This window comes from Oryx dammah, unplaced genomic scaffold, assembly GCF_014754425.2.
Source record: "Oryx dammah isolate SB20612 unplaced genomic scaffold, SCBI_Odam_1.1 HiC_scaffold_28, whole genome shotgun sequence".
Lineage (NCBI taxonomy): Eukaryota > Metazoa > Chordata > Mammalia > Artiodactyla > Bovidae > Oryx > Oryx dammah.
The window spans coordinates 41,717,033-41,735,894 of record NW_024070212.1 but is presented as its reverse complement, the minus strand read 5'-3'; the positions used below and the strand labels follow the sequence as shown (position 1 = coordinate 41,735,894).

The 18,862-nt window shown below is 40.9% G+C and overlaps 1 protein-coding gene across 1 annotated transcript in view; it reads left to right on the top strand.

Annotated features, from left to right (window-relative positions):
• Positions 1 to 934: 934 nt before the first annotated feature.
• MFSD14A (major facilitator superfamily domain containing 14A) overlaps positions 935 to 18,862 on the top strand; it is a 48,125-nt gene continuing 30,197 nt past the window's right edge. The window contains exons 1-2 of the mRNA XM_040232234.1: positions 935 to 1,195; positions 17,176 to 17,271. Coding sequence (XP_040088168.1) covers positions 1,112 to 1,195; positions 17,176 to 17,271 — 180 coding nt within the window. The 5' untranslated portion in view covers positions 935 to 1,111. The remainder of the gene's footprint in view (positions 1,196 to 17,175; positions 17,272 to 18,862) is intronic.

The window sequence follows — 18,862 nt, the reverse complement described above, 5'->3', positions numbered from 1 at the left end:
CGCAGCATAGCATGCATCACATTCCTTCACTCCTTAAGACTTCGGTGTATATTTCTTAAGTTAAAGGATATTCTTTTATATAACAGTACAGTCATCACAATCAAATTTAACATCGTGATACTTTAATCTGAAGTCCATAGTCCACTTGTGACAGCTGTTCTTTTTCGCAATTCCCCCATTAAATTGATTTTTAAACAACCGGCTAAAACAAGTAGTGGGCTACAAAGGGTGCCCTCAGTTCAGTTCAGTCGCTCAGTCGTTTCGGACTCTTTGCGACCCCATGGACTGCAGCATGCCAGGCTTCCCTGTCCATCACCAACTCCCAGAGTTTACTCAAACTCATGTCCATTGAGTCAGTGATGCCATCCAACCATCTCATCCTCTGTCGTCCCCTTCTCCTCCCTAGGTTCTATCAGTTTTCACTGGCAGGGAATAAAGAAAAGGTCCCATCTGGGGCCAGGGTGCTGCTGGAAACAGGCTTGCTTCAGTAGAGCTCCCGGTATCCCTTAGCCGCCGCCCGTGCCACGCAAATGAAAACTCATTTTATCTCCACTCTTTCAGCTACCCACGATTTATGGAAAACGATTTCAACGTCTCCTTCGGTTCCAGAGTTGGTCAGAACACAGCGGGAGTCAGCCCTGATAGCTGAGGACGCCTGGTTGAAATTCCAGTATGACTGTGTATCAGCTGTATTTCCTCGAGCGTGTAACATTCAGAAACTTACAATTCTTCCTCGGTGAAGGGCTCTATCACGGCCCCCAGCGCCCAGGGTTGCGGTGAGGCCCGAACGAGTGAAGGGCATAGGGCTCCCTTCACCGGCAGCCTGCCCGCAGGTGGCCCTTTCCGCGCGCCGCCCGCTTCCCTCGCGGCCTCCCCCCCAGCGCCGACCGCCCGGCGGCCGAGCAGGCGGGGCGCGTCACGTGGGCGGGGCGGAGCGCACTCGTCGGCCGATCGCACGATGTGACGCGCCGCCGGAGGCAGGCCGGGCCCTCAAGATGGCGGCGGGTGCCCCGAGCGGCTCGGCCCGGCAGTAGTAGCGGGACGGCACTCGCCGCTGGGGCCGGCCGCCCCGGGAGTGGCTGCAGCAGCGCCAGGAATCGAGGATGGTAAAATGACCCAGGGGAAGAAGAAGAAAAGGGCCGCGAACCGCAGTATCATGCTGGCCAAAAAGATCATCATTAAGGACGGAGGCACGGTGAGCTGGGGTGCCGAGCCGGGGAGTGTCGGGCCGGATCTCTTTCTGCTCCTGACGCGGCCGCCTGCAGTCGCCCCTGACTGCCCCCACCCCTCCCGTGGGGCCGGTGTCTCGGGCTCCCGGCTCTCTCCTCTCTCGCCCCGGCCTGCGGCCTCCGGGGCACATCCTCCCGGATGGAGAAGGCTCCCGCCTCTCCCGCACCTGCCGCCCTGCCCTCCGGCCGCCGCTGGAGGCCCTGCGGCCTCGAGCCTACGCGCGCCGCCGCCGCGGGCAGGAATCGACGCCGGGCTCCGCCGCCCGCCGCGCCCCTCGCCTTCGCAGCCTCGTCGGCGCCGTCCAGGCCCCGCGAGGCGGCGGCCGCTCTCTGGAAGCGGCCGGCAGCGACGCCTGCCCTGCCGTATGCGGCTCCCGGGGTGGCATCTGGCGCGGCGACCCCACTGGGCCCCCGTAGTGCGCTCGCCCCCTTTCTCCACGCTGTGCGGGGTCAGTGCTCCTGCTCTCGGCTGCGTCCGGTGCGGTAAACACTGTCCGAAGGTGGGCTCTGCTCCTCGCCGCCCGCCGTCGGGACTGTGACGGAGGACACCCGGGGCCTAGACTTCAGTGTGTAGTTTTCAAAGAAGAGTTACCACCCTCTTGTTTTAAAATCACCTGGTGTATTTTTAAAACAAGACTACTCAATAGAGTTGATCATGGCCTGAGGGTTAGAAGATCTTAGGAAGACAGATTGAGGACGAGAAAATTTTTTTTTGCTTTTTAGAAATGTGTCATCAAAATCAACTTTAGGCATTGTGCTGTTGTTAACCGGCAGGGGAGGTAGGCCTTTTAATTGAAAATAACTCACCTTTTTTTTTTTTTTAATGCTGAAAATTCCTCGTTGCTCCTCTCTGGTCTTTGCTGCATTCTTTAATATCAAGTTCTGAAGTAGAATAGAAAAGTGAAAGTCTTTTCACTTTTTCGAGAAATGTGCAGGAATGGTTCCTTTTATTCCATGTTTGTTTAGAGCCCTACATTGCTAGCACAGTGCTAAATGTGTAATTGGGCCACCATTGAGGATTTGCTAAATTAATTTGAAATCAGTGACAACTTGGTTTGGACATTTCAGAATATTGCCCAGTCAGTATGCTAAAATTTAGAAAGCCTGGGACATATGTAGCAATTTCATTATATACCTTTGAAAGTGAAAGTGAAGTTGCTCAGTCGTCTCCGACTCTTTGTGACCCTATGGCTGTATCCTACCAGGCTCCTTCGTCCATGGGATATTCCAGGCAAGAGTACTGGAGTGGGTTGCCAGGGGATCTTCCCGACTCAGGGTTCGAACCCTGGTCTCCTGCATTGTTGGCAAGACACTTCACCGCTGAGCCACGAGGGAAGTCTGTATACCTTTAGTAACTGTCAAATCTATAGATGTCGTAGCTTTGACATTTGGTGAAAAAAGAACCTTTGAAATTCAAGTCCTCAGATCTCATGTTTTAATTAAACATTAAAAACATTTGATTATATCAGTTATGAGTTGTCAAACTTGGTTAGAACTTCATTGATGGGAGAGAAATGGCTTGAAAAAACACTCGTGCCTTTACCAGTCATAAGGACTTAATATTTTAATTTCTTCATACAATCAACAAAATAGAAGCAGCAAAGAATTGTATTTTGTAAAATCAATTAATATTTGAGATTAATATTCTTTCTAAAAGATAAAGAAGCAGTGTTCAGGAAGCACACTTCCTTTTTCCTTGTAAAGTTCTATTTTGTTACCTCTTAAGTTTTTTTTAACTCACTTTATAGCAGTTAAATCTTGTGAGATTTGGAACAGGTTTTTGTTTTTTTTAATCTTGGTATTTATTAAAGTTGTGAATTTATAGTTTGCTTTTGGACACAAAACACAATTTTTACCCCAGCAGTAGGTTTTTAAGAGGGCATAGAGAATAAATGAATGCTTCTTTTGAGGGATGTGCGCATAGGGTGTTATCATTTGTCATTTTTGTACCCTTATGCTGCACTTTCCATTCTCAGAGCACTGGACACCTCTTTAGAATAGGGACTTTGTTTATGCATCATTTAATCCCACAGGGCCTACTGTGTGAATTTAAAGTGATAAAAACACATTTAGAGTGATTTTTTAAAATGAGTAGCTGATTTCTAAAGATCATTTTTTAGTGTAATTTTATTCATTCCTATATATAATCAGGGGATATTTCTGTTTCTTGATGTGCCAGGGTAATTTTTTTACACTGTATTTTAATCTACTCTAGCCATAAGTGAAAATACATATAATTATTATAGTCATAAAAATTGTTTTAAAATCACATTTGTTTTTCTTCTCTATCTAAAATTGATCAGATTACTGTTACGAACACCTTGGTCTCTGAGGCTGTATGGTCATACATGACAGGCTCTGAACAGTGCTTCACATCCCTGGCCAATGGTACTGACCTGATCCCCTTCCATTTTTTTCCTAGTGTTCAACAATGTTAAGATTATTTTGCTTTGTCCCCTGCAAATGGCATCTTTTTAAGCTTGATCAGTCAGTTGTAATGTTCGTAAAGCAAAATTAGTAATGAATTGTTAATGATTTATCAAAAACCTAGCACATATTTGTTGTAGTTTTTAACAATTGAAGAAGTGAACCTTTCTAAACAAGCCAGGTTAATCATAAGTTACTAAATGTTTTTCCTTGCTTGAAATTGTATTTCAGTTGGCTCTGAAGCCTAGGTAAGACTGACTAATAGGTTGTCTATTTGAGTAGTACGCAATTAAGGTACATTATATGAGTATGTAATTCTATATCAGGAGTTCCTAACTTGGGTTTGTTCACCCTGAAGTTATTTGTAAAATTTTCTTTGTACCTCTCTCTAGGGAAATTCCATTAAGGTTTCATACTTCCTGAAAGTTTAAGAACAGTTGTTTTGTATGAAAACAACGTAAGTAACTAAAGAATAGTTTCACAGGTTAAATTAAATAAATATTTACTGGGCTTCCCTGGTGGCTCAGTTGGTAAAGAATCGCCCAGCAATGTGGAAGACAATGTTGATCCTGGATTGGGAAGATCCCCTGGAGGAGGGCATGGCAACCCACTCCAGTATCTTTACCTGGAGAATCGCCGTGGATAGGGGAGCCTGGGGCGGGGCTGCAGTCCATGGGGTCACAGAGTCGGCTATGACTGAGTGACTCTAACTGTCAGTCATCTAGTATATGCCATTTTACTGATGAAAGTAACTGTGATGTAATCGGTGAATTTGCTTTTGGAATCATTTACACGTAGAATTGGGCTTTCCCAGGTGGCTCAGTGGGCAAGGAATCTGCCTGCTATGCAGGAGATGCAGGAGACATGGGTTCGATTCCTGGATTGGGAAGATCCCTTGGAGGAGGGCATGGCAACCCACTCCAGTATTCTTGCTGGACTGTGCCACGGACAAGAGGAGCTTGGTGGGCTCCATGAGGTCGAAAGAGTCTGACACTACTGAAGCCACTGAGCAGGCATACACAGGATTACTGTGTTTAGTTATGTTTTAACGTATGTAACATTTTTCCACATCTCTTATTCATTGCAGACCATTGAGGAGAGTTAAATTAAAACTGCATTCTGACATTTTAGAATGCTTCTGGTTTTGTTGTTAAATCATTACTATGTTTTGTTGTTAGTTTAGTCACTAAGTTGTGTCAGGCTCTTTGCAACCCCATGGACTGTACACCACCCCACCCCACCCCACCCCCAGGCTCCTCTGTCCATGGGATTCCCCAGGGATGGAACCTGCGTCCCCTGCGTTGGCAGGCAGACTCTTTGCCACTGAACCTCCAGGTTGTTTATAAGTGTTCTTGGTAGAGCCTAAGAGCCTCAGAGTTATTTACATGAGTTATTTGTATTATCAAAAAGAATTTTCTTATGATTTTTGAAGTTTGCTTGTTTTTTATTCTGATTTTTATTGTCTTGTGAATACAGAGACTACATCTCTGATAAAGTGAAAAAATGTAGATTTTTTTCACAAGTGAATTCGTAAAGTGAGTTTAAAGATCAGATAGAAAGTAAAGCACATGTGAACTGACTTATTCGAAGTACCTGACAAAAGTAAAATTGACATTTCAAATATGCCCAGAGATGCAGAGTACCAGATTTCTCTGATTTTATTCACAATAAATAGGAGTCAAAAACCATTTCAGAAGTCTGGCCCTAGGCTCTGATCCTTTGCGCTCTTCACCTGCTAGGGTGACTGAAGGAGTTGCAGAATAGCTCTCTGAACCCCCAGAGAGCAGCCACTGGTTTCTAGAGTGCAAGTAAGCCAGGAAGGGGGCCGTGCCTTTCAAAAAGCAGTTCTTTGATATCACTAGCCTTTGCCTAGAAACATCAGGATGTACACATGTCCATGGCAAGCTTGTGGCAGGCAGAACCATGAATGATTTACCTGTCTACCTCTGTGAGTCAACACGTGCTTTGGGGTTTGGGGGTAAATGAGTAAGCAGTTTTCTCCATTTATATTTCCAGTTTGTGTTACTATAGTTTGAAAACCTGCTTCCCATCATCATCTGTGGGAATTCAGTTATAGTGAAGTGTTGAAGTTTAGGAAGAAGAATAGCTTTTCTCAAAAATCATTCTGACAAGTATATATGATGTAAATTTTCAATTATTTTAAAACTGAAGTTGTCTTTTAGCATTATTTTGAATTGGAAGTGTCAGTTAAAGTAACAGTTGACCATTTCAGCCAGGGTACATGTATCAGGATCCCTAAAATAGGTTCATCTCTTTCAATACCAGGTCGCAGTAGCTTATTCTTAATAATAGCTCTGTTTTCTCAATAGTGTATAAATACAGTAATGAATTATACCACAGGAAATACTTCTTAGGGAGTCTTTTTCACAAGAGGTGGTCGATATTTCATCACTTAGCTATATAAATTGAGTAATCAGAGATCACATTAGGACCATTCTTGAGCTTCGGCTCTATCCTAGACATTGGTGACAGTTTGAGTTTTGTGTTAATGGTTTTGTGTTTTGTTTTTTTTTAACTTTTAATTTTATTTTACCTTTTTAGTGAACTTAGTTTGTAGTTATTTTCAACTGTGTAACCCATTCGGTGTTCATGAGGATAAGCATTTAATGTAATGATGATTTAACTTGATTTAACAGCCAGCCACATATTTTCCTCTTAAGAATAGAGTGCTGCAATAGATTGTCATCTTACTTATCTTTTCAAAATTTATCTCAAAACAGTACAATCATGGGACTTCCTCTGATGGTCCAGTTGTTAAGATTCCGTGCTTCCAATACAAAAGCTGTGGATTGGATCCTTAATGGGAGAACTAAAATCCATGTGCTGTGTGGTGTGGCCAAAAAATAAAAATCATATGTAGGTAGCAATAACAATCTTAAGCTGTAGATCTTTTTAAATTTTTTTAAGTTAAAACTTGATCTCACTATATTCTTGTCGAATATTTATAAGTGTATTTCATTCTATTTAGGAGCAGTCTAACCCATACCTCTTCACTTCTCTGACAATATACAAATATTGACTAGCTCTTTAAAATTGATCCATAACATGTCAGTAAGTAATTTAAAGGCTCACTGCAGATTAAGCCAAAGTGACTTAATTAGTATGCATGCTTGCCAAGTCACTTCAGTCGTGTCCAACTCTTTGCAACCCTATAAACTGTAGCCTGCCAGGCTTCTCTGTCCATGGGATTCTCCAGGCAAGAAAACTGGAGTGGGTTGCCAGGCCTCCTCCAGGGGATCTTCCTGACCCGAGGATTGACCAAACCCACGTCTTTTCTGTCTCCTGCATTGGCAGAAGGGTTCTTTACCACTAGCGCCACCCGAGAAGGCCCTTAATTAGTATAGTAGTGTCTTTGCATGTTTACAATGATTCATACCTTGAAGAAATTAAGGAACAGTTTTCTTTTTGTGACAAATGTAGTGAAACTTACCTTGCCTGATTAAAGTCACAGAAAATAAGAAAACACACAGCATGATGCCAAATTCTAGCAGTAAAGTCTTATTTCCTCCAGTTATTCCATAATGTGTCAGGATCCTATGAGAGCAGCTTACAGTTACAGCATTCTCTTTAGGAATTGTGTTTTTTTTTAGTATTCTTCCATGAAAAGTTCCAGGTCTTAGATGTCTGTGATTAAGCATTTTTGTGTGTATGTGTACACACAAGACTTTTACATTAAATTATTTTAGTCAACTTAGTTATGTTTTGTTCAGAGAAAATTCAGCATTTCTTTTTGAAGATTTGTTTTATCCTCATTATTCGTTTTTGTTTGTTTGTTGTTGTGGCCACACTGAGAGGCATGCACGATCTTAGTTCCCCAACCAGGGATCAAACCCATGCCCTCTGCAGTGGAAGCAAGGTGTTGTAACTACTGGTCCTCCAGGGAATTCCCATCTTTCTCATTCTTGATTAGTAGCTTCTCAATATTAAATTTTAAGTTCAAAATTCTTTATACTTTATTTTGGTTTTTGTTATTTTTTCCCCAACTTTTATTTTGAGAATTTTCAAAACTACAAAAAGTTGCAAAAATAACATACTGAATATTTATTTGGCTATCCCATAGAGTCATGATTCAACAGTTATTCACATCTTGCTGCATTTGTTTTTCCTTTCTCTGTGCGTGCTTTTTTCTTTTTTTTTTTTCTCTGAACCATTTGAATTAGTGGTAGACATCATGATACTTTATCCCTAAAAGTATCACCTAAGAATAAGGATATTTTTCCAGTAGTCATGTATGGATGTGAGAGTTGGACTTAAAGAAAGCTGAGTGCCGAAGAATTGATGCCTTTGAACTGTGGTGTTGGAGAAGACTCTTGAGAGTCCCATGGACTGCAAGGAGATCCAACCAGTCCATCCTAAAGGAAACCAATCCTGAATATTCATTGGAAGGACTGATGCTGAAGCTGAAACCCCAATACTTTGCCCACCTGATGCGAAGAACTGACTCATTTGAAAAGACCCTGATGCTGGGAAAGATTGAAGGCGGGAGAAGTAGGGGATGACAGAGGATGAGATGGTTGGATGGCATCACCAACTCAATGGACATGAGTTGAGTAAACTCTGAGAGTTGGTGATGGACAGGGAGGCCTGGTGTGCTGTAGTCTATGGGGTCACAAAGAGTCAGACACGACTGAGTAACTGAACTGAATTGAATTGAACCACATAACTACAATATAATCACCATGTTCAGAAATTGAACATTGATAAAATACTCTTGGGTAGTAAACACTCTTGGGTAGTTCATAGTCATATTTCCCCAATAATCCTAATAACTACTTTATAGTCTTTTTTGGATGTAGCATTATTATGTTTACCTGCCATGTATCTTCTGTCTAGAATAGCTTTTTGTTTGGTTTTTAAGCTTAAAAAATATCAATTGATTTTTTTTTAATAGTCTAGGCCGTTGTTTTGAAAAAAGAGCCTCAGTTTCGCTGATTCTTATGCTTTTAACAAGTAGGATTATAATGCCCAGTTACTAGTGGACTTCTTTCTCCTGGCCAAAAACCCGTATAAGTCCCTGATTCATTGATAGGACTATAACATAAGTTATTACAGTCAGTATTCTCCATAACAGCTGCTGGATTCATAAACTCGTATTTATTGGGCAGTTACAGACTTGGAATTTGAGAATTAGATGAGGATTTAGGTAGGAAATTAATAGTTTACCCCCTAATTGGTAAGAGAGGTAAAGTGACTTACTTAAGTCATCTGGTAGCTTAATGACTCTCTTAATAAGGGTTATCTGATCCATGAGCATGAAATACCCTTTCCATGTTAGGCATTGGGCTATGCAGAGAGATACTAAAATGGTTAAGGCTGGATCCCTACTCCTAGGTGAGTAACAGTCTGTGATGATAATACATGCAGCGCATAACCACTGAAACTAGTGTAGCTCCAGAGTTGAGCTCTGCAGTTGCCTGGATTGACTGCTCCATCTCTTACTTGGTATATTGGACTCTAAAGTGGAGATAGTAATATGTAACTTGAAAGGTTAGGAGGGGTAAATAAGACTATGAATGTAAATCACTATAAGTCTTCAATGATTTTTATTTTAATCTCGTGTGTATGTACAGTAAACCCATATGAGAGATGATACAGTATTGAACTGTGGGATATCAGAGGGTGTGTGTGTGTGTGTGTGCGCTCCGTCACTCAGTTGTGTCCGACTTTGTGACCCCATGGGCTGTAGCCCGCCAGGCTCCTCTGTTCATGGGATTCTCCAGGCGAGAATACTGGAGTGGGTTGCCATGCCCTCCTTCGGGAGATCTTCCTATCCCAGGGATCCAACCCATGTCTCAGGCATCTCCTGCATTGGCACCAGCTTCTTCACCTCTACGCCACTTGGAAGCCCCATCAGAGGATAGAGGATGGGGAGAAGTTGCAAATCTCATTAATGGATGTATTGCCCTTTTAACAATGTTTAAATACAGTAACCATATACTGAATACCTAAAGTGATAGGTAGAGGAGACTTACAGAGTAATTCATTTCATTTCTACACTTATTAAGCACTTTTCGTGCCGTGCATGTATTGCATGCTCTAGATTGTAGAAGAATAAAGCATAGGGCCTGCCTCAGAGAGCATGAGCATGAGAAAGGTAAAGTTTAGCTTAAATAAAATGAAACAGCTACTTTACAAAGCAAAATGCAACTGTAAAAGTTATCAAGTGTTAAAGGATAGAATAAGTAGATTTTTAAAAGGCTTAGCCAAAAGCGTATATGATGAAACGAAATACATTACCAATGGAAAGTATGCTTTGAGAAATGGGTATTAGATTGGAGAGTGGATTCAGAGTTAAAGGGGTTTGTCCCCTGACTTCTGAGTTGAAGTTAGAGGTGACTGCCATGGAACCATGTCTCATGCCTCCATAAGAAAGAAGTTACTCAGCTGAATGGACTTTTTATACAATAATTATTATGTTTTTAGGTGGAATATCTTGGCATTTGGGGTTGGGTATGTGTTCGTTTATCCAGAATTTTTCACATTGTACCTCTTTAATTCTTTCAAGAATCCTCAAATCTCATCTGTTGATATGATCTCATTATGCTGAACCTTGTAGTCTTGATGCTGTAACACTGGTCAGATATTTTCCCCCTAACCTGTCTGTTAACCCTCTTTCCCTGGTCTTTCTCCTCAGGCCTTGACCCTTGTATTCTTTCCAAATTGTCCTGGAATTTTGATTTTGGATTGTTATTCCATTAAACCTACCAGCCTTATGTCAAAAGTCCTACCTCGAACTTTTTGTCATTGCAGACTAGCAAAATATTTTTAAAATTTGTCAATTTTATTAAGATCTTATATTACTTTTGAATTTATTTAAAACAGGATAGATAGATATGTATATAATAACAGCTCTCAAAATTACCAGTCCCTTGGGGCAAGGAACTCTCTCTCCCCCTGCCCTGCTTTAAAATATTGGATTAATCAAGAAGTTTCTACAGTTTTTTCCATGCCATCTTACACCCACACACACTTTTTTCTCCCACCCCTGGGGACATATGAGAGAATGGCTTAGGAGGGCCAAGCATATACAACTACCTATCTTTTCCATTCTAGTTTTACATAGTGGTTTTCCTCTTAGATAAATAAAACATTTTTCTCTTATTTAAAGTACAATCGTGCCTATTAGAAAAGATTTAGAAAACTCAGAACAATATAATAAATAATTTTATGTCACTTAAAATCACTACCTAGTATAAACACTATTAACGTTGAGGTTTTTATTTTGTTTTTCATAGTTGAAATTATTCTACATACACAATTTTATATGCTGCTTTGATTTTTTTTTAATTTAACATTGTCATAAACATGTTTACATGTCATTATAGAGTCTCCATAAACAGTTTTTGGCTGCGTATTATTCTATGATTTATATACCATGATTTGATTAGAGGATGTATAATTAGGTTGAATGTTTAGATTTATATATTTCCTACTATAAGTGATGCTGCTATGAACATCTTTATGGTGAAACTTTTTCTGAGTGGTTATTTCCTTGATAAAATTTTATGAGCTGTTTTATAAATTGTTTATATTCTTTATAGTGTCTTAAGTACTTTTGTATTGGTTTTCATGAATGCTTTACCTAGTTAAGATATTAATCTTCTGCTGTTTCTCGCATCTTACCTCGCTTTCGTTAAATTCAGCTAATGCTGTCCATGTTTTTCTCAGATCAATATGCCTAAAACGAATTGATCTTTTATTCTTTCCTCTTTCCTCACTGTCCAACTGACTAGGCAGAAACTGAAATATTTTCATCTTCGATCTTCTCTACCCTCCTCTGCTACATCTAGTCATCCCCAAACTGAGGGCTTATACTGTCTCTGAAATATGTTTTGTATCTATACAGTTTGCTCCATCCCCACTACCTCTGTCTTATTTCTCTGAGAAGTTTTCCCAGCGCTGTCCTTGAGTGATTGATTGCTTCACTGAAGCAGCCACTTTTAACACGCTTATTTTCTTCCCGGCTTTTGGCTCTATGTGTGTATTTATACACATTGTCATGTAATTATCATCTTACTTTTTATTAGCATTTCCCAGACAGTTGTCTAAGAAACTCAGGTGTTTTTGACATACCAGTCTTTTATAAGACAGAAGGATTTCATGGTCACATTTGGAAAACAGTGCATACTGTAGCTTTCTGGAGATTCATAATATGCATTAGTGTGTTAAAGGCCCTGAGAAGTTCTACATATTCTAATAGGTATTGAATATATGTGATGATGAACAAAACTAGTTTGGAGCTTATGAGATCCTACGGACTTTTTCCCTAACCTTGTCTCACTATACTTGCTCTGTTTGGTACTGGGCATTATTCTTTCCTCTCTAAAACTGCTCCTTTGTCACCTGTGACACTGTATTCTCTTGATTTTCGTGATATTTCTCTGATGGCTCCTTCTTTATTTTCATGAGTTTCTTTTCCTCTGCCCAATACAGTAGACCCATGAATGTGGGTTTGAACTGCATGGGTCCACTTATATATGGATTTTTTTTTTTTTTTCAATAAATACTACATGGTCTGCAGTTGGTTGAATCTGCAGATGGGAGAGCCTGGATACAGAGAGCTGGCTGTAAATTTATACGTGGATTTCTGACTGTATGAGGCCTGATGCCCCTAACCCCTGTACTTGGTGATTCTTGACTAAGCTAGTCCACCTGTCTTTTTATACTTTATCTCACCTACTCTGGTGGTTTCAAACATCATATTTGCTAATGACTAATTGTTTTAATCAGCTCTCAAAGGACAATAGAAATGTTTTAAGTACAAGGGCTATGTCTTATATAGAATCTGAAGTAATTTTGAGCCTTCTAGGGGAAGACAAGCTAGGAAGCTACCAGCCTCCACTAGTAGACAACCAAACTAAAAAACTGGAAAGTCGTCTTGACTCTCCTTCTCACATTTGTCAAATTCTGTTTCGAATCCTGAATTCTCATATCCATTTCCTCCCCTCCAGCGTCCATGCCACACCCCTATTTCATGCCTTCATCATCTCTTGTATGAACTGATTCAAATAGCTTGCTTCTGTGTGCAGTTTGCTGTTCAGTTACATCCTTTAGAAAATCACCATGATGTATTGAAAACTGCAGGTCTCATCACTCAGTTCTCTTGCTTAAAACCCGTAAGTGGTTTTCCTGTATCTCTAGAGTGAAGACAAGAACCTCCTTAACAAAGGATAGAGCCATCTCTTCTCTCTTCCCTTAACCTTTGACTGCTATGGCTGCTGTTTACTTCATCTGTTTTTTTTTCTCTAATGTAATTGTCCACATTACTTCATTGTCTTGCAATAACGTTTTCTTGGTTCCTAACTTGTATGGGTTAATATCGCTTCTATTGCAGTTTTGTATAAGCAGATGATTATAGTGAGACTTCTTCCTCTCTAGACTGAGCTCCTGAGATCAAGGAGTGTGTTTTACTTCTAGCACCTCTGCTGCTCTGTGTTTGTTGAATGAGTCTTGTACAAACTCATTCCTTGTCATGGACCTTCAACTCTTACGTCTCCCAACTCCCACCCCACCTCTGTTGAATCTAATTCCTCAGGTGCAGGTTCTACTAAGGGAGTTTCCAGGTACCTAAATTCTGCAGGTTGGGAGAGACATCTACTTTTTTCAAATGATATAGCACCATTTTTAGTGTACAGAGAAATCCAAACAGTGTTAATATTTTGCACGTAAGACTGAGTATGTTGAATATGTTGCAGGAAGAGGAACCCCTTCTAGGGTCCAAGAGTGTATGTTCTTGTCTAACACTGGAAATGAATTATCTGAGGAGACACACGTGGTGACAAAGTAGGAGACTTTATTGGGAACGGGTGCCTCGGCAGAGACCAGCAGGGTCCGAGAGCCCAGGAAGATTGCTTTGCCGCCTGGCTCTCAGTCTTGGGTTGTTATGGTGATGGGGTTTGTTTTCGGGTCATCAGGACCTCCCTGGCGGCTCAGGCGGTAAAGCGTCTGTCTACAGTGCGGGAGGCCTGGGTTGGATCCCTGGGTCGGGAAGATTCCCTGGAGAAGGAAATGGCAACCCACTCCAGTACTCTTGCCTGGAAAATCCCATGGACGGAGAAGCTTGGTGCAGGCCACCGTCAATGGGGTCGCAAAGAGTCGGCACGACTGAGCGACTTCACTTTCACTTTCACTGGCCAGTCATTCTGACTCAGGGTCCGTCCTGGTGGTTCATGCATCGCTCAGCCAAGGTGGATTCTAGTGAGGACTCACAGGTTGGTAGGACACAGAGGCTGGTGTCTCCGCTCTTCTTTTGACTTCTTGCAAATTCTTTTGATTGGTGATAACTTGTTAGTTTGCATTCCTTACCAGGACCTCTTTGTTAAGATAACTTCTGCAAGTGACTGCTATCTTGCCTGGCCAGGGTGGCTGGTGTCAGTCAGTGTTTCCTCTAACAAATGTATTTTTAAAACTTAAGTATGAGATTGTTACATGTATTGATTAAACTTCTTTTTCTGTTACACAGACTTGTCAGTGGACACCGAGTTAATGTTATATAGGTTATTTGCTTTTCTATCAATTTAGTATTGTCTTTAGAAATACAAAATCCAACAATTGAAGTAATTTTTTAAATATAATTTTATTTACTTATTTTTGGCTGTGCTGAGTCTTAGTTGCTGTGCAAGCTTTTCTCTAGTTGCTATGAGAGGGGGCTACTCTCTAGTTGCAGTTGACAGGTTTCTCATTGCAGTAGCTTTTCTTGTTGGGGAGCATGGGCTTTAGGGCATGCAGGCTTCAGCACTTGTGGCTCCTGGGCTCCGGAGGACACACTCAGTATTTGAGACACATGGGCTTAGCTGCTTCACAGCATGTGGGATCTTCACAGATCAGGGATCAAACTGTTTTCTTCTGCATTGACAGGCAGATTCTTTACCACTGAGCCACTAGGGAAGCCCTGAAGTAATCCTTAAGATACCTCTAAGCAGCAGTGTAAGATACTGCTAGCAGAAGCAAAAGGCAAAGAAGAAAAGGAAAGATACACTCATCTGAATGCAGAACTCCAAAGAATAACAAGGAGAGAGAAGAAAGCCTTCAACAGTGATCAGTGCAAAGAAATAGAGGAAAACAATAGAATGGGAAAGACTAGAGATTTCTTCAAGAAAATTAGGTACCAAGGGAACATTTCATGCAAAGATGGACACAATAAAGGACAGAAACTGTATGGACATAACAGAAGCAGAACATAGTAAGAAGGGGTGGCAAGAATACACAGAAGAACTATATAAAAAAGATCTTAATGACCCAGATAACCATGATGGTGTGATCACTCACCTAGAGCCAGACATCCTGGAGTGCGAAGTCAAGTGGACCTTAGGAAGTATCACTACGAAGAAAGCTACTGGGGGTGCTGGAATTCCAACTGATTTATTTCAAATCCTAAAAGATGATGCTGTGAAAGTGCTGTATTCAATATGTCACCAAATTTGGAAAACTCAGCAGTGGCCACAGGACTGGAAAAGGTCAGTTTTCATTCCAGTCCTAAAGAAAGGCAATGCCAAAGAATGTTCAAACTACCACACATTTGCACTCATCTCACACTCTAGTAAAGTAATGCTCAAAATTCTTCAAGCGAGGCTTCAACAGTACGTGAACCAAGAACTTCAGATGTTCAAGCTGGATTTAGAAAAGCCAGAGAAACCGGAAGTCAAATTGCCAACATCCATTGGATCATCGAAAAAGAAAGAGAGTTCCAGGAAAACATCTACTTCTGCTTTATTGACTACGCCAAAGCCTTTAACTGTGGTAAATTCTGAAAGTGATGGGAGTACCAGACCACCTGACCTGCCTCCTGAGAAATCTATATGCAGGTCAGGAAGCAACAGTTAGAACCAGACATGGAACAGCGGACTGGTTCCAAATTGGGAAAGGAGTACATCAAGGCTGTATACTGTCAACCTACTTGTTTAACTTATATGCAGAGTACATCATGCAAAATGCTGAACTGGATAAAGCACAAGCTGGAATCAAGATTGCCGGAAGAAATATCAATAATCTCAGATACACAGATGATACCACCCTTATGGCAGAAAGTGAAGAGGAACGAAAGAGCCTCTTGATGAAAGTAAAGGAGGAGAGTGAAAAAGCTGGACTGAAACTCAACATTCAGAAAGCTAAGATAATGGCATTCAGTCCCATCACTTCATGGCAAATAGATAGGGAAACAATGAAAACAGTGACAGACGTATTTTCTTGGGCTCCAAAATCACTGCAATTGGTGACTGCAGCCATGAACTTAAAAGACACTTGCTCCTTGGAAGAAAAGCTATGACCATCTAGACAGTATATTAAAAAGCAGAGACATTACTTTGCCAACAAAGGTCCATCTAGTCAAAGCTCTGCTTTATCCAGTAGGCATGTATGGATGTGAGAGTTGGACCATTAAAAAAGTTGAGCACTGAAGAATTGATGCTTTTGAACTGTGGTGTTGGAGAAGAGTCCCTTGGACTGCAAGGAGATCCAACCAGTCCATGCTAAAGGAAATCAGTCCTGAATATTCATTAGAAGGACTGATGCTAAAGCTGAAGCTCCAATACTTTAGGCATCTGATATGAAGAACTGACCCATTGGAAAAGACCCTGATGCTGGGAAAGATTGAAGGCAGGAAAAGAAGGGGATGACAGAGGATGAGATGGTTGGGTGGCATCACGAACTTGATGGACATGAGTTTGAGCAAGCTCCAGGAGTTTGTGATGGACAGGGAAGCCTGGTGTGCTGCAGTCCATGTGGTCGAAGAGTTGGACATGACTGAGCAACTGAACTGAAGTGTAAAGTTGATTTTGTATTGTCTTTCTTGTGTGTATCAAACCCCAGATCTCACATACTGCTCAGAACTTTTCTGCTTTTAAATCATGTTGGTATCTGTTAAGATTCTTGCAACATAATTCATTTATGTTTTGGAATCAGTGCAGTAGTCTCATAACTTTCCTTAGTTTTGCCCCCTTTTAATCTATCTCTTATACCTTTTCCAGGATGATATTTTCTTAACACTTTCATCTGATCATGAGCCTTACTTAACATCTTTCAGTGGCTCCCCATTGCCTTCAGAACTGAGCAGACTCCTTAGCCTGGAAGTTAGCCCTGTGTGCCTCTAGCTCGTCTCTCAGTACTCTGAGCACGCAGCCCGTACTCTGGGTGTAGAGTCCTGTGATTCCTGCTCTCAGCCATTACCACCATTGCACAAGAAGGTTCCTTGGCTGCTGCTGTCCTGCCCACTCCTACTCCTCACCTACCTCCTTTCCATTCTTTCAGCCTTCCCCCTGGTGTGCTGACATTCCCACCCCCACCCTGGACTTCCTGTTCCCATTGCAAATGGTGTTTACATAATGTATTTATTTGTTTCTTTGTCTGCCTCCATCATCTTGAGGACAGGGACAGTGAACATCCCGATGTTTGGCAGAGTATCTATTGCATGTATGTTCTCCATGGATATTTGTCTACTGTTGTCATTACTGTTGGTAATTCTGGAGTACACTGTTAACTTTTTAAACTCTTGTTTTTGTAGCCTCAAGGAATAGGTTCTCCTAGTGTTTATCATGCAGTTATCGTCATCTTTTTGGAGTTTTTCGCTTGGGGATTATTGACAGCACCCACCTTGGTGGTAAGTAATCCTTTAACTTATTTTTCACTGGCTTTAAAATCTTTTCTCTTCAATTTGGTGGGTGGGGAATGGCTTTTTTACCTTTCCGAGGTTAATTCTCCCACCAGTGTCGTCAGCCCTTTAGTGTACTGAATTTTACTGCTTTAGTTGTCTTTTCCAGCTTTCACTTCTCCCTTACTTTTTGATAGGGCTTAGGTGGGTGTGATTCTTCTGATGAATACTGGACAAATTTAAGCCGGAGCTCAGTCCCCACTCTGTGTAGAGTGGAAATGATTCTTATACAGGCTTAGGAAAAATGATGTCTAGCCCTGAATCACTCAGCATTATCATTTTGAGATTCATTTCTCTAGTTACATTTTCGAAATATAAGTTTCTTTTAGTTCCAGGTATCTAGAGGTGACCATCTAGGGAGGTCATTCTTTCTATATCCCTAAGCTGATTTTGCTCAAATATTCCCAGGTTTAGAATCTTAGAAAAGACCTCTCGGTAAGATTGAACATCTTAGGTAACAGCTAGTTTTCTCCTATCAGTATAGAGGAGAGAATTGGAATGAAGGAAGAAGTAGTTACAGTAGAACTCTGTAACATCTTGAAAAGTGTAATCACAGCTTGCAATCCCAGAAGAACAGATTTTTAAGATACTTTAAAGAGATACTTTCTTATATTTTCATGAGCTTGTGTGTTGATATCCAAAAAAGACTTATAAATAAATTGAATGATCATATATAGATAGTTTAAACTAGTCTAAGAAAATTTATGTTCCATATTTCTTGACATATTTATTTTATGGTTACATAATCATTACTGTATCTACATAAAACACTGATGTCTAATAGTCGTTTTGAATATACAAGGCATATTTACAAATACTGCTAAAACAAGTTTCAAAAGAAAATGAAATCTCAAATAAATATAATTCCTTTTGTAATAAACCATGCTTTGCAAGTTATGACAATTCCCTGAATGAATGACAGTTCCCTGGCATATAATTTTAAGAATTCTGATTTGATTATGTTTTGAAATCCTTTCTTTTTTAAAAAGGAAACAAGTCATTTACCTGTAATGGGTGATCAGTTTTACATAAGTGAATTTTCAAAATAATTGATATGTGACATTTAAATGTCTGACTTTTTAAAACTTTAATAATTTCTGATGGGAATTTTTCAAATAATTTACACATTTCCTGCTGTCATAATCCATGAGCACTGATTTGAAGCTTTATCATGTGATACAGGTTCATTACAACATTTGTATCTACCTTATACTGTAATAACCTGATGTCAGGTGTTACTGGGGTGCTATAATAACTGTTCTCTCACAGTGTTTAAATGTTTATTTATTTGGTTGCACTGGGTCTTTGTTGCTATGCGCGGGCTTTCTCTGGTTGTGGTGAGCAGGGGCTACTCTTGGTTGTGGTGCCTGGGCTTCCCATTTTGGTGGCTTCTCTTGCTGCAGACTGCAGGCTCTAGATATATAGACTTAAGTAGTTGTGGTTTGAGGGCTCTAGAGCAGGGGATTGTAGTTGTGGCACACAGGCTTGGTTGCCCCACGGCCTGTGGAGTCTTCCCAGGCTACAGATTGAACCCATGTCC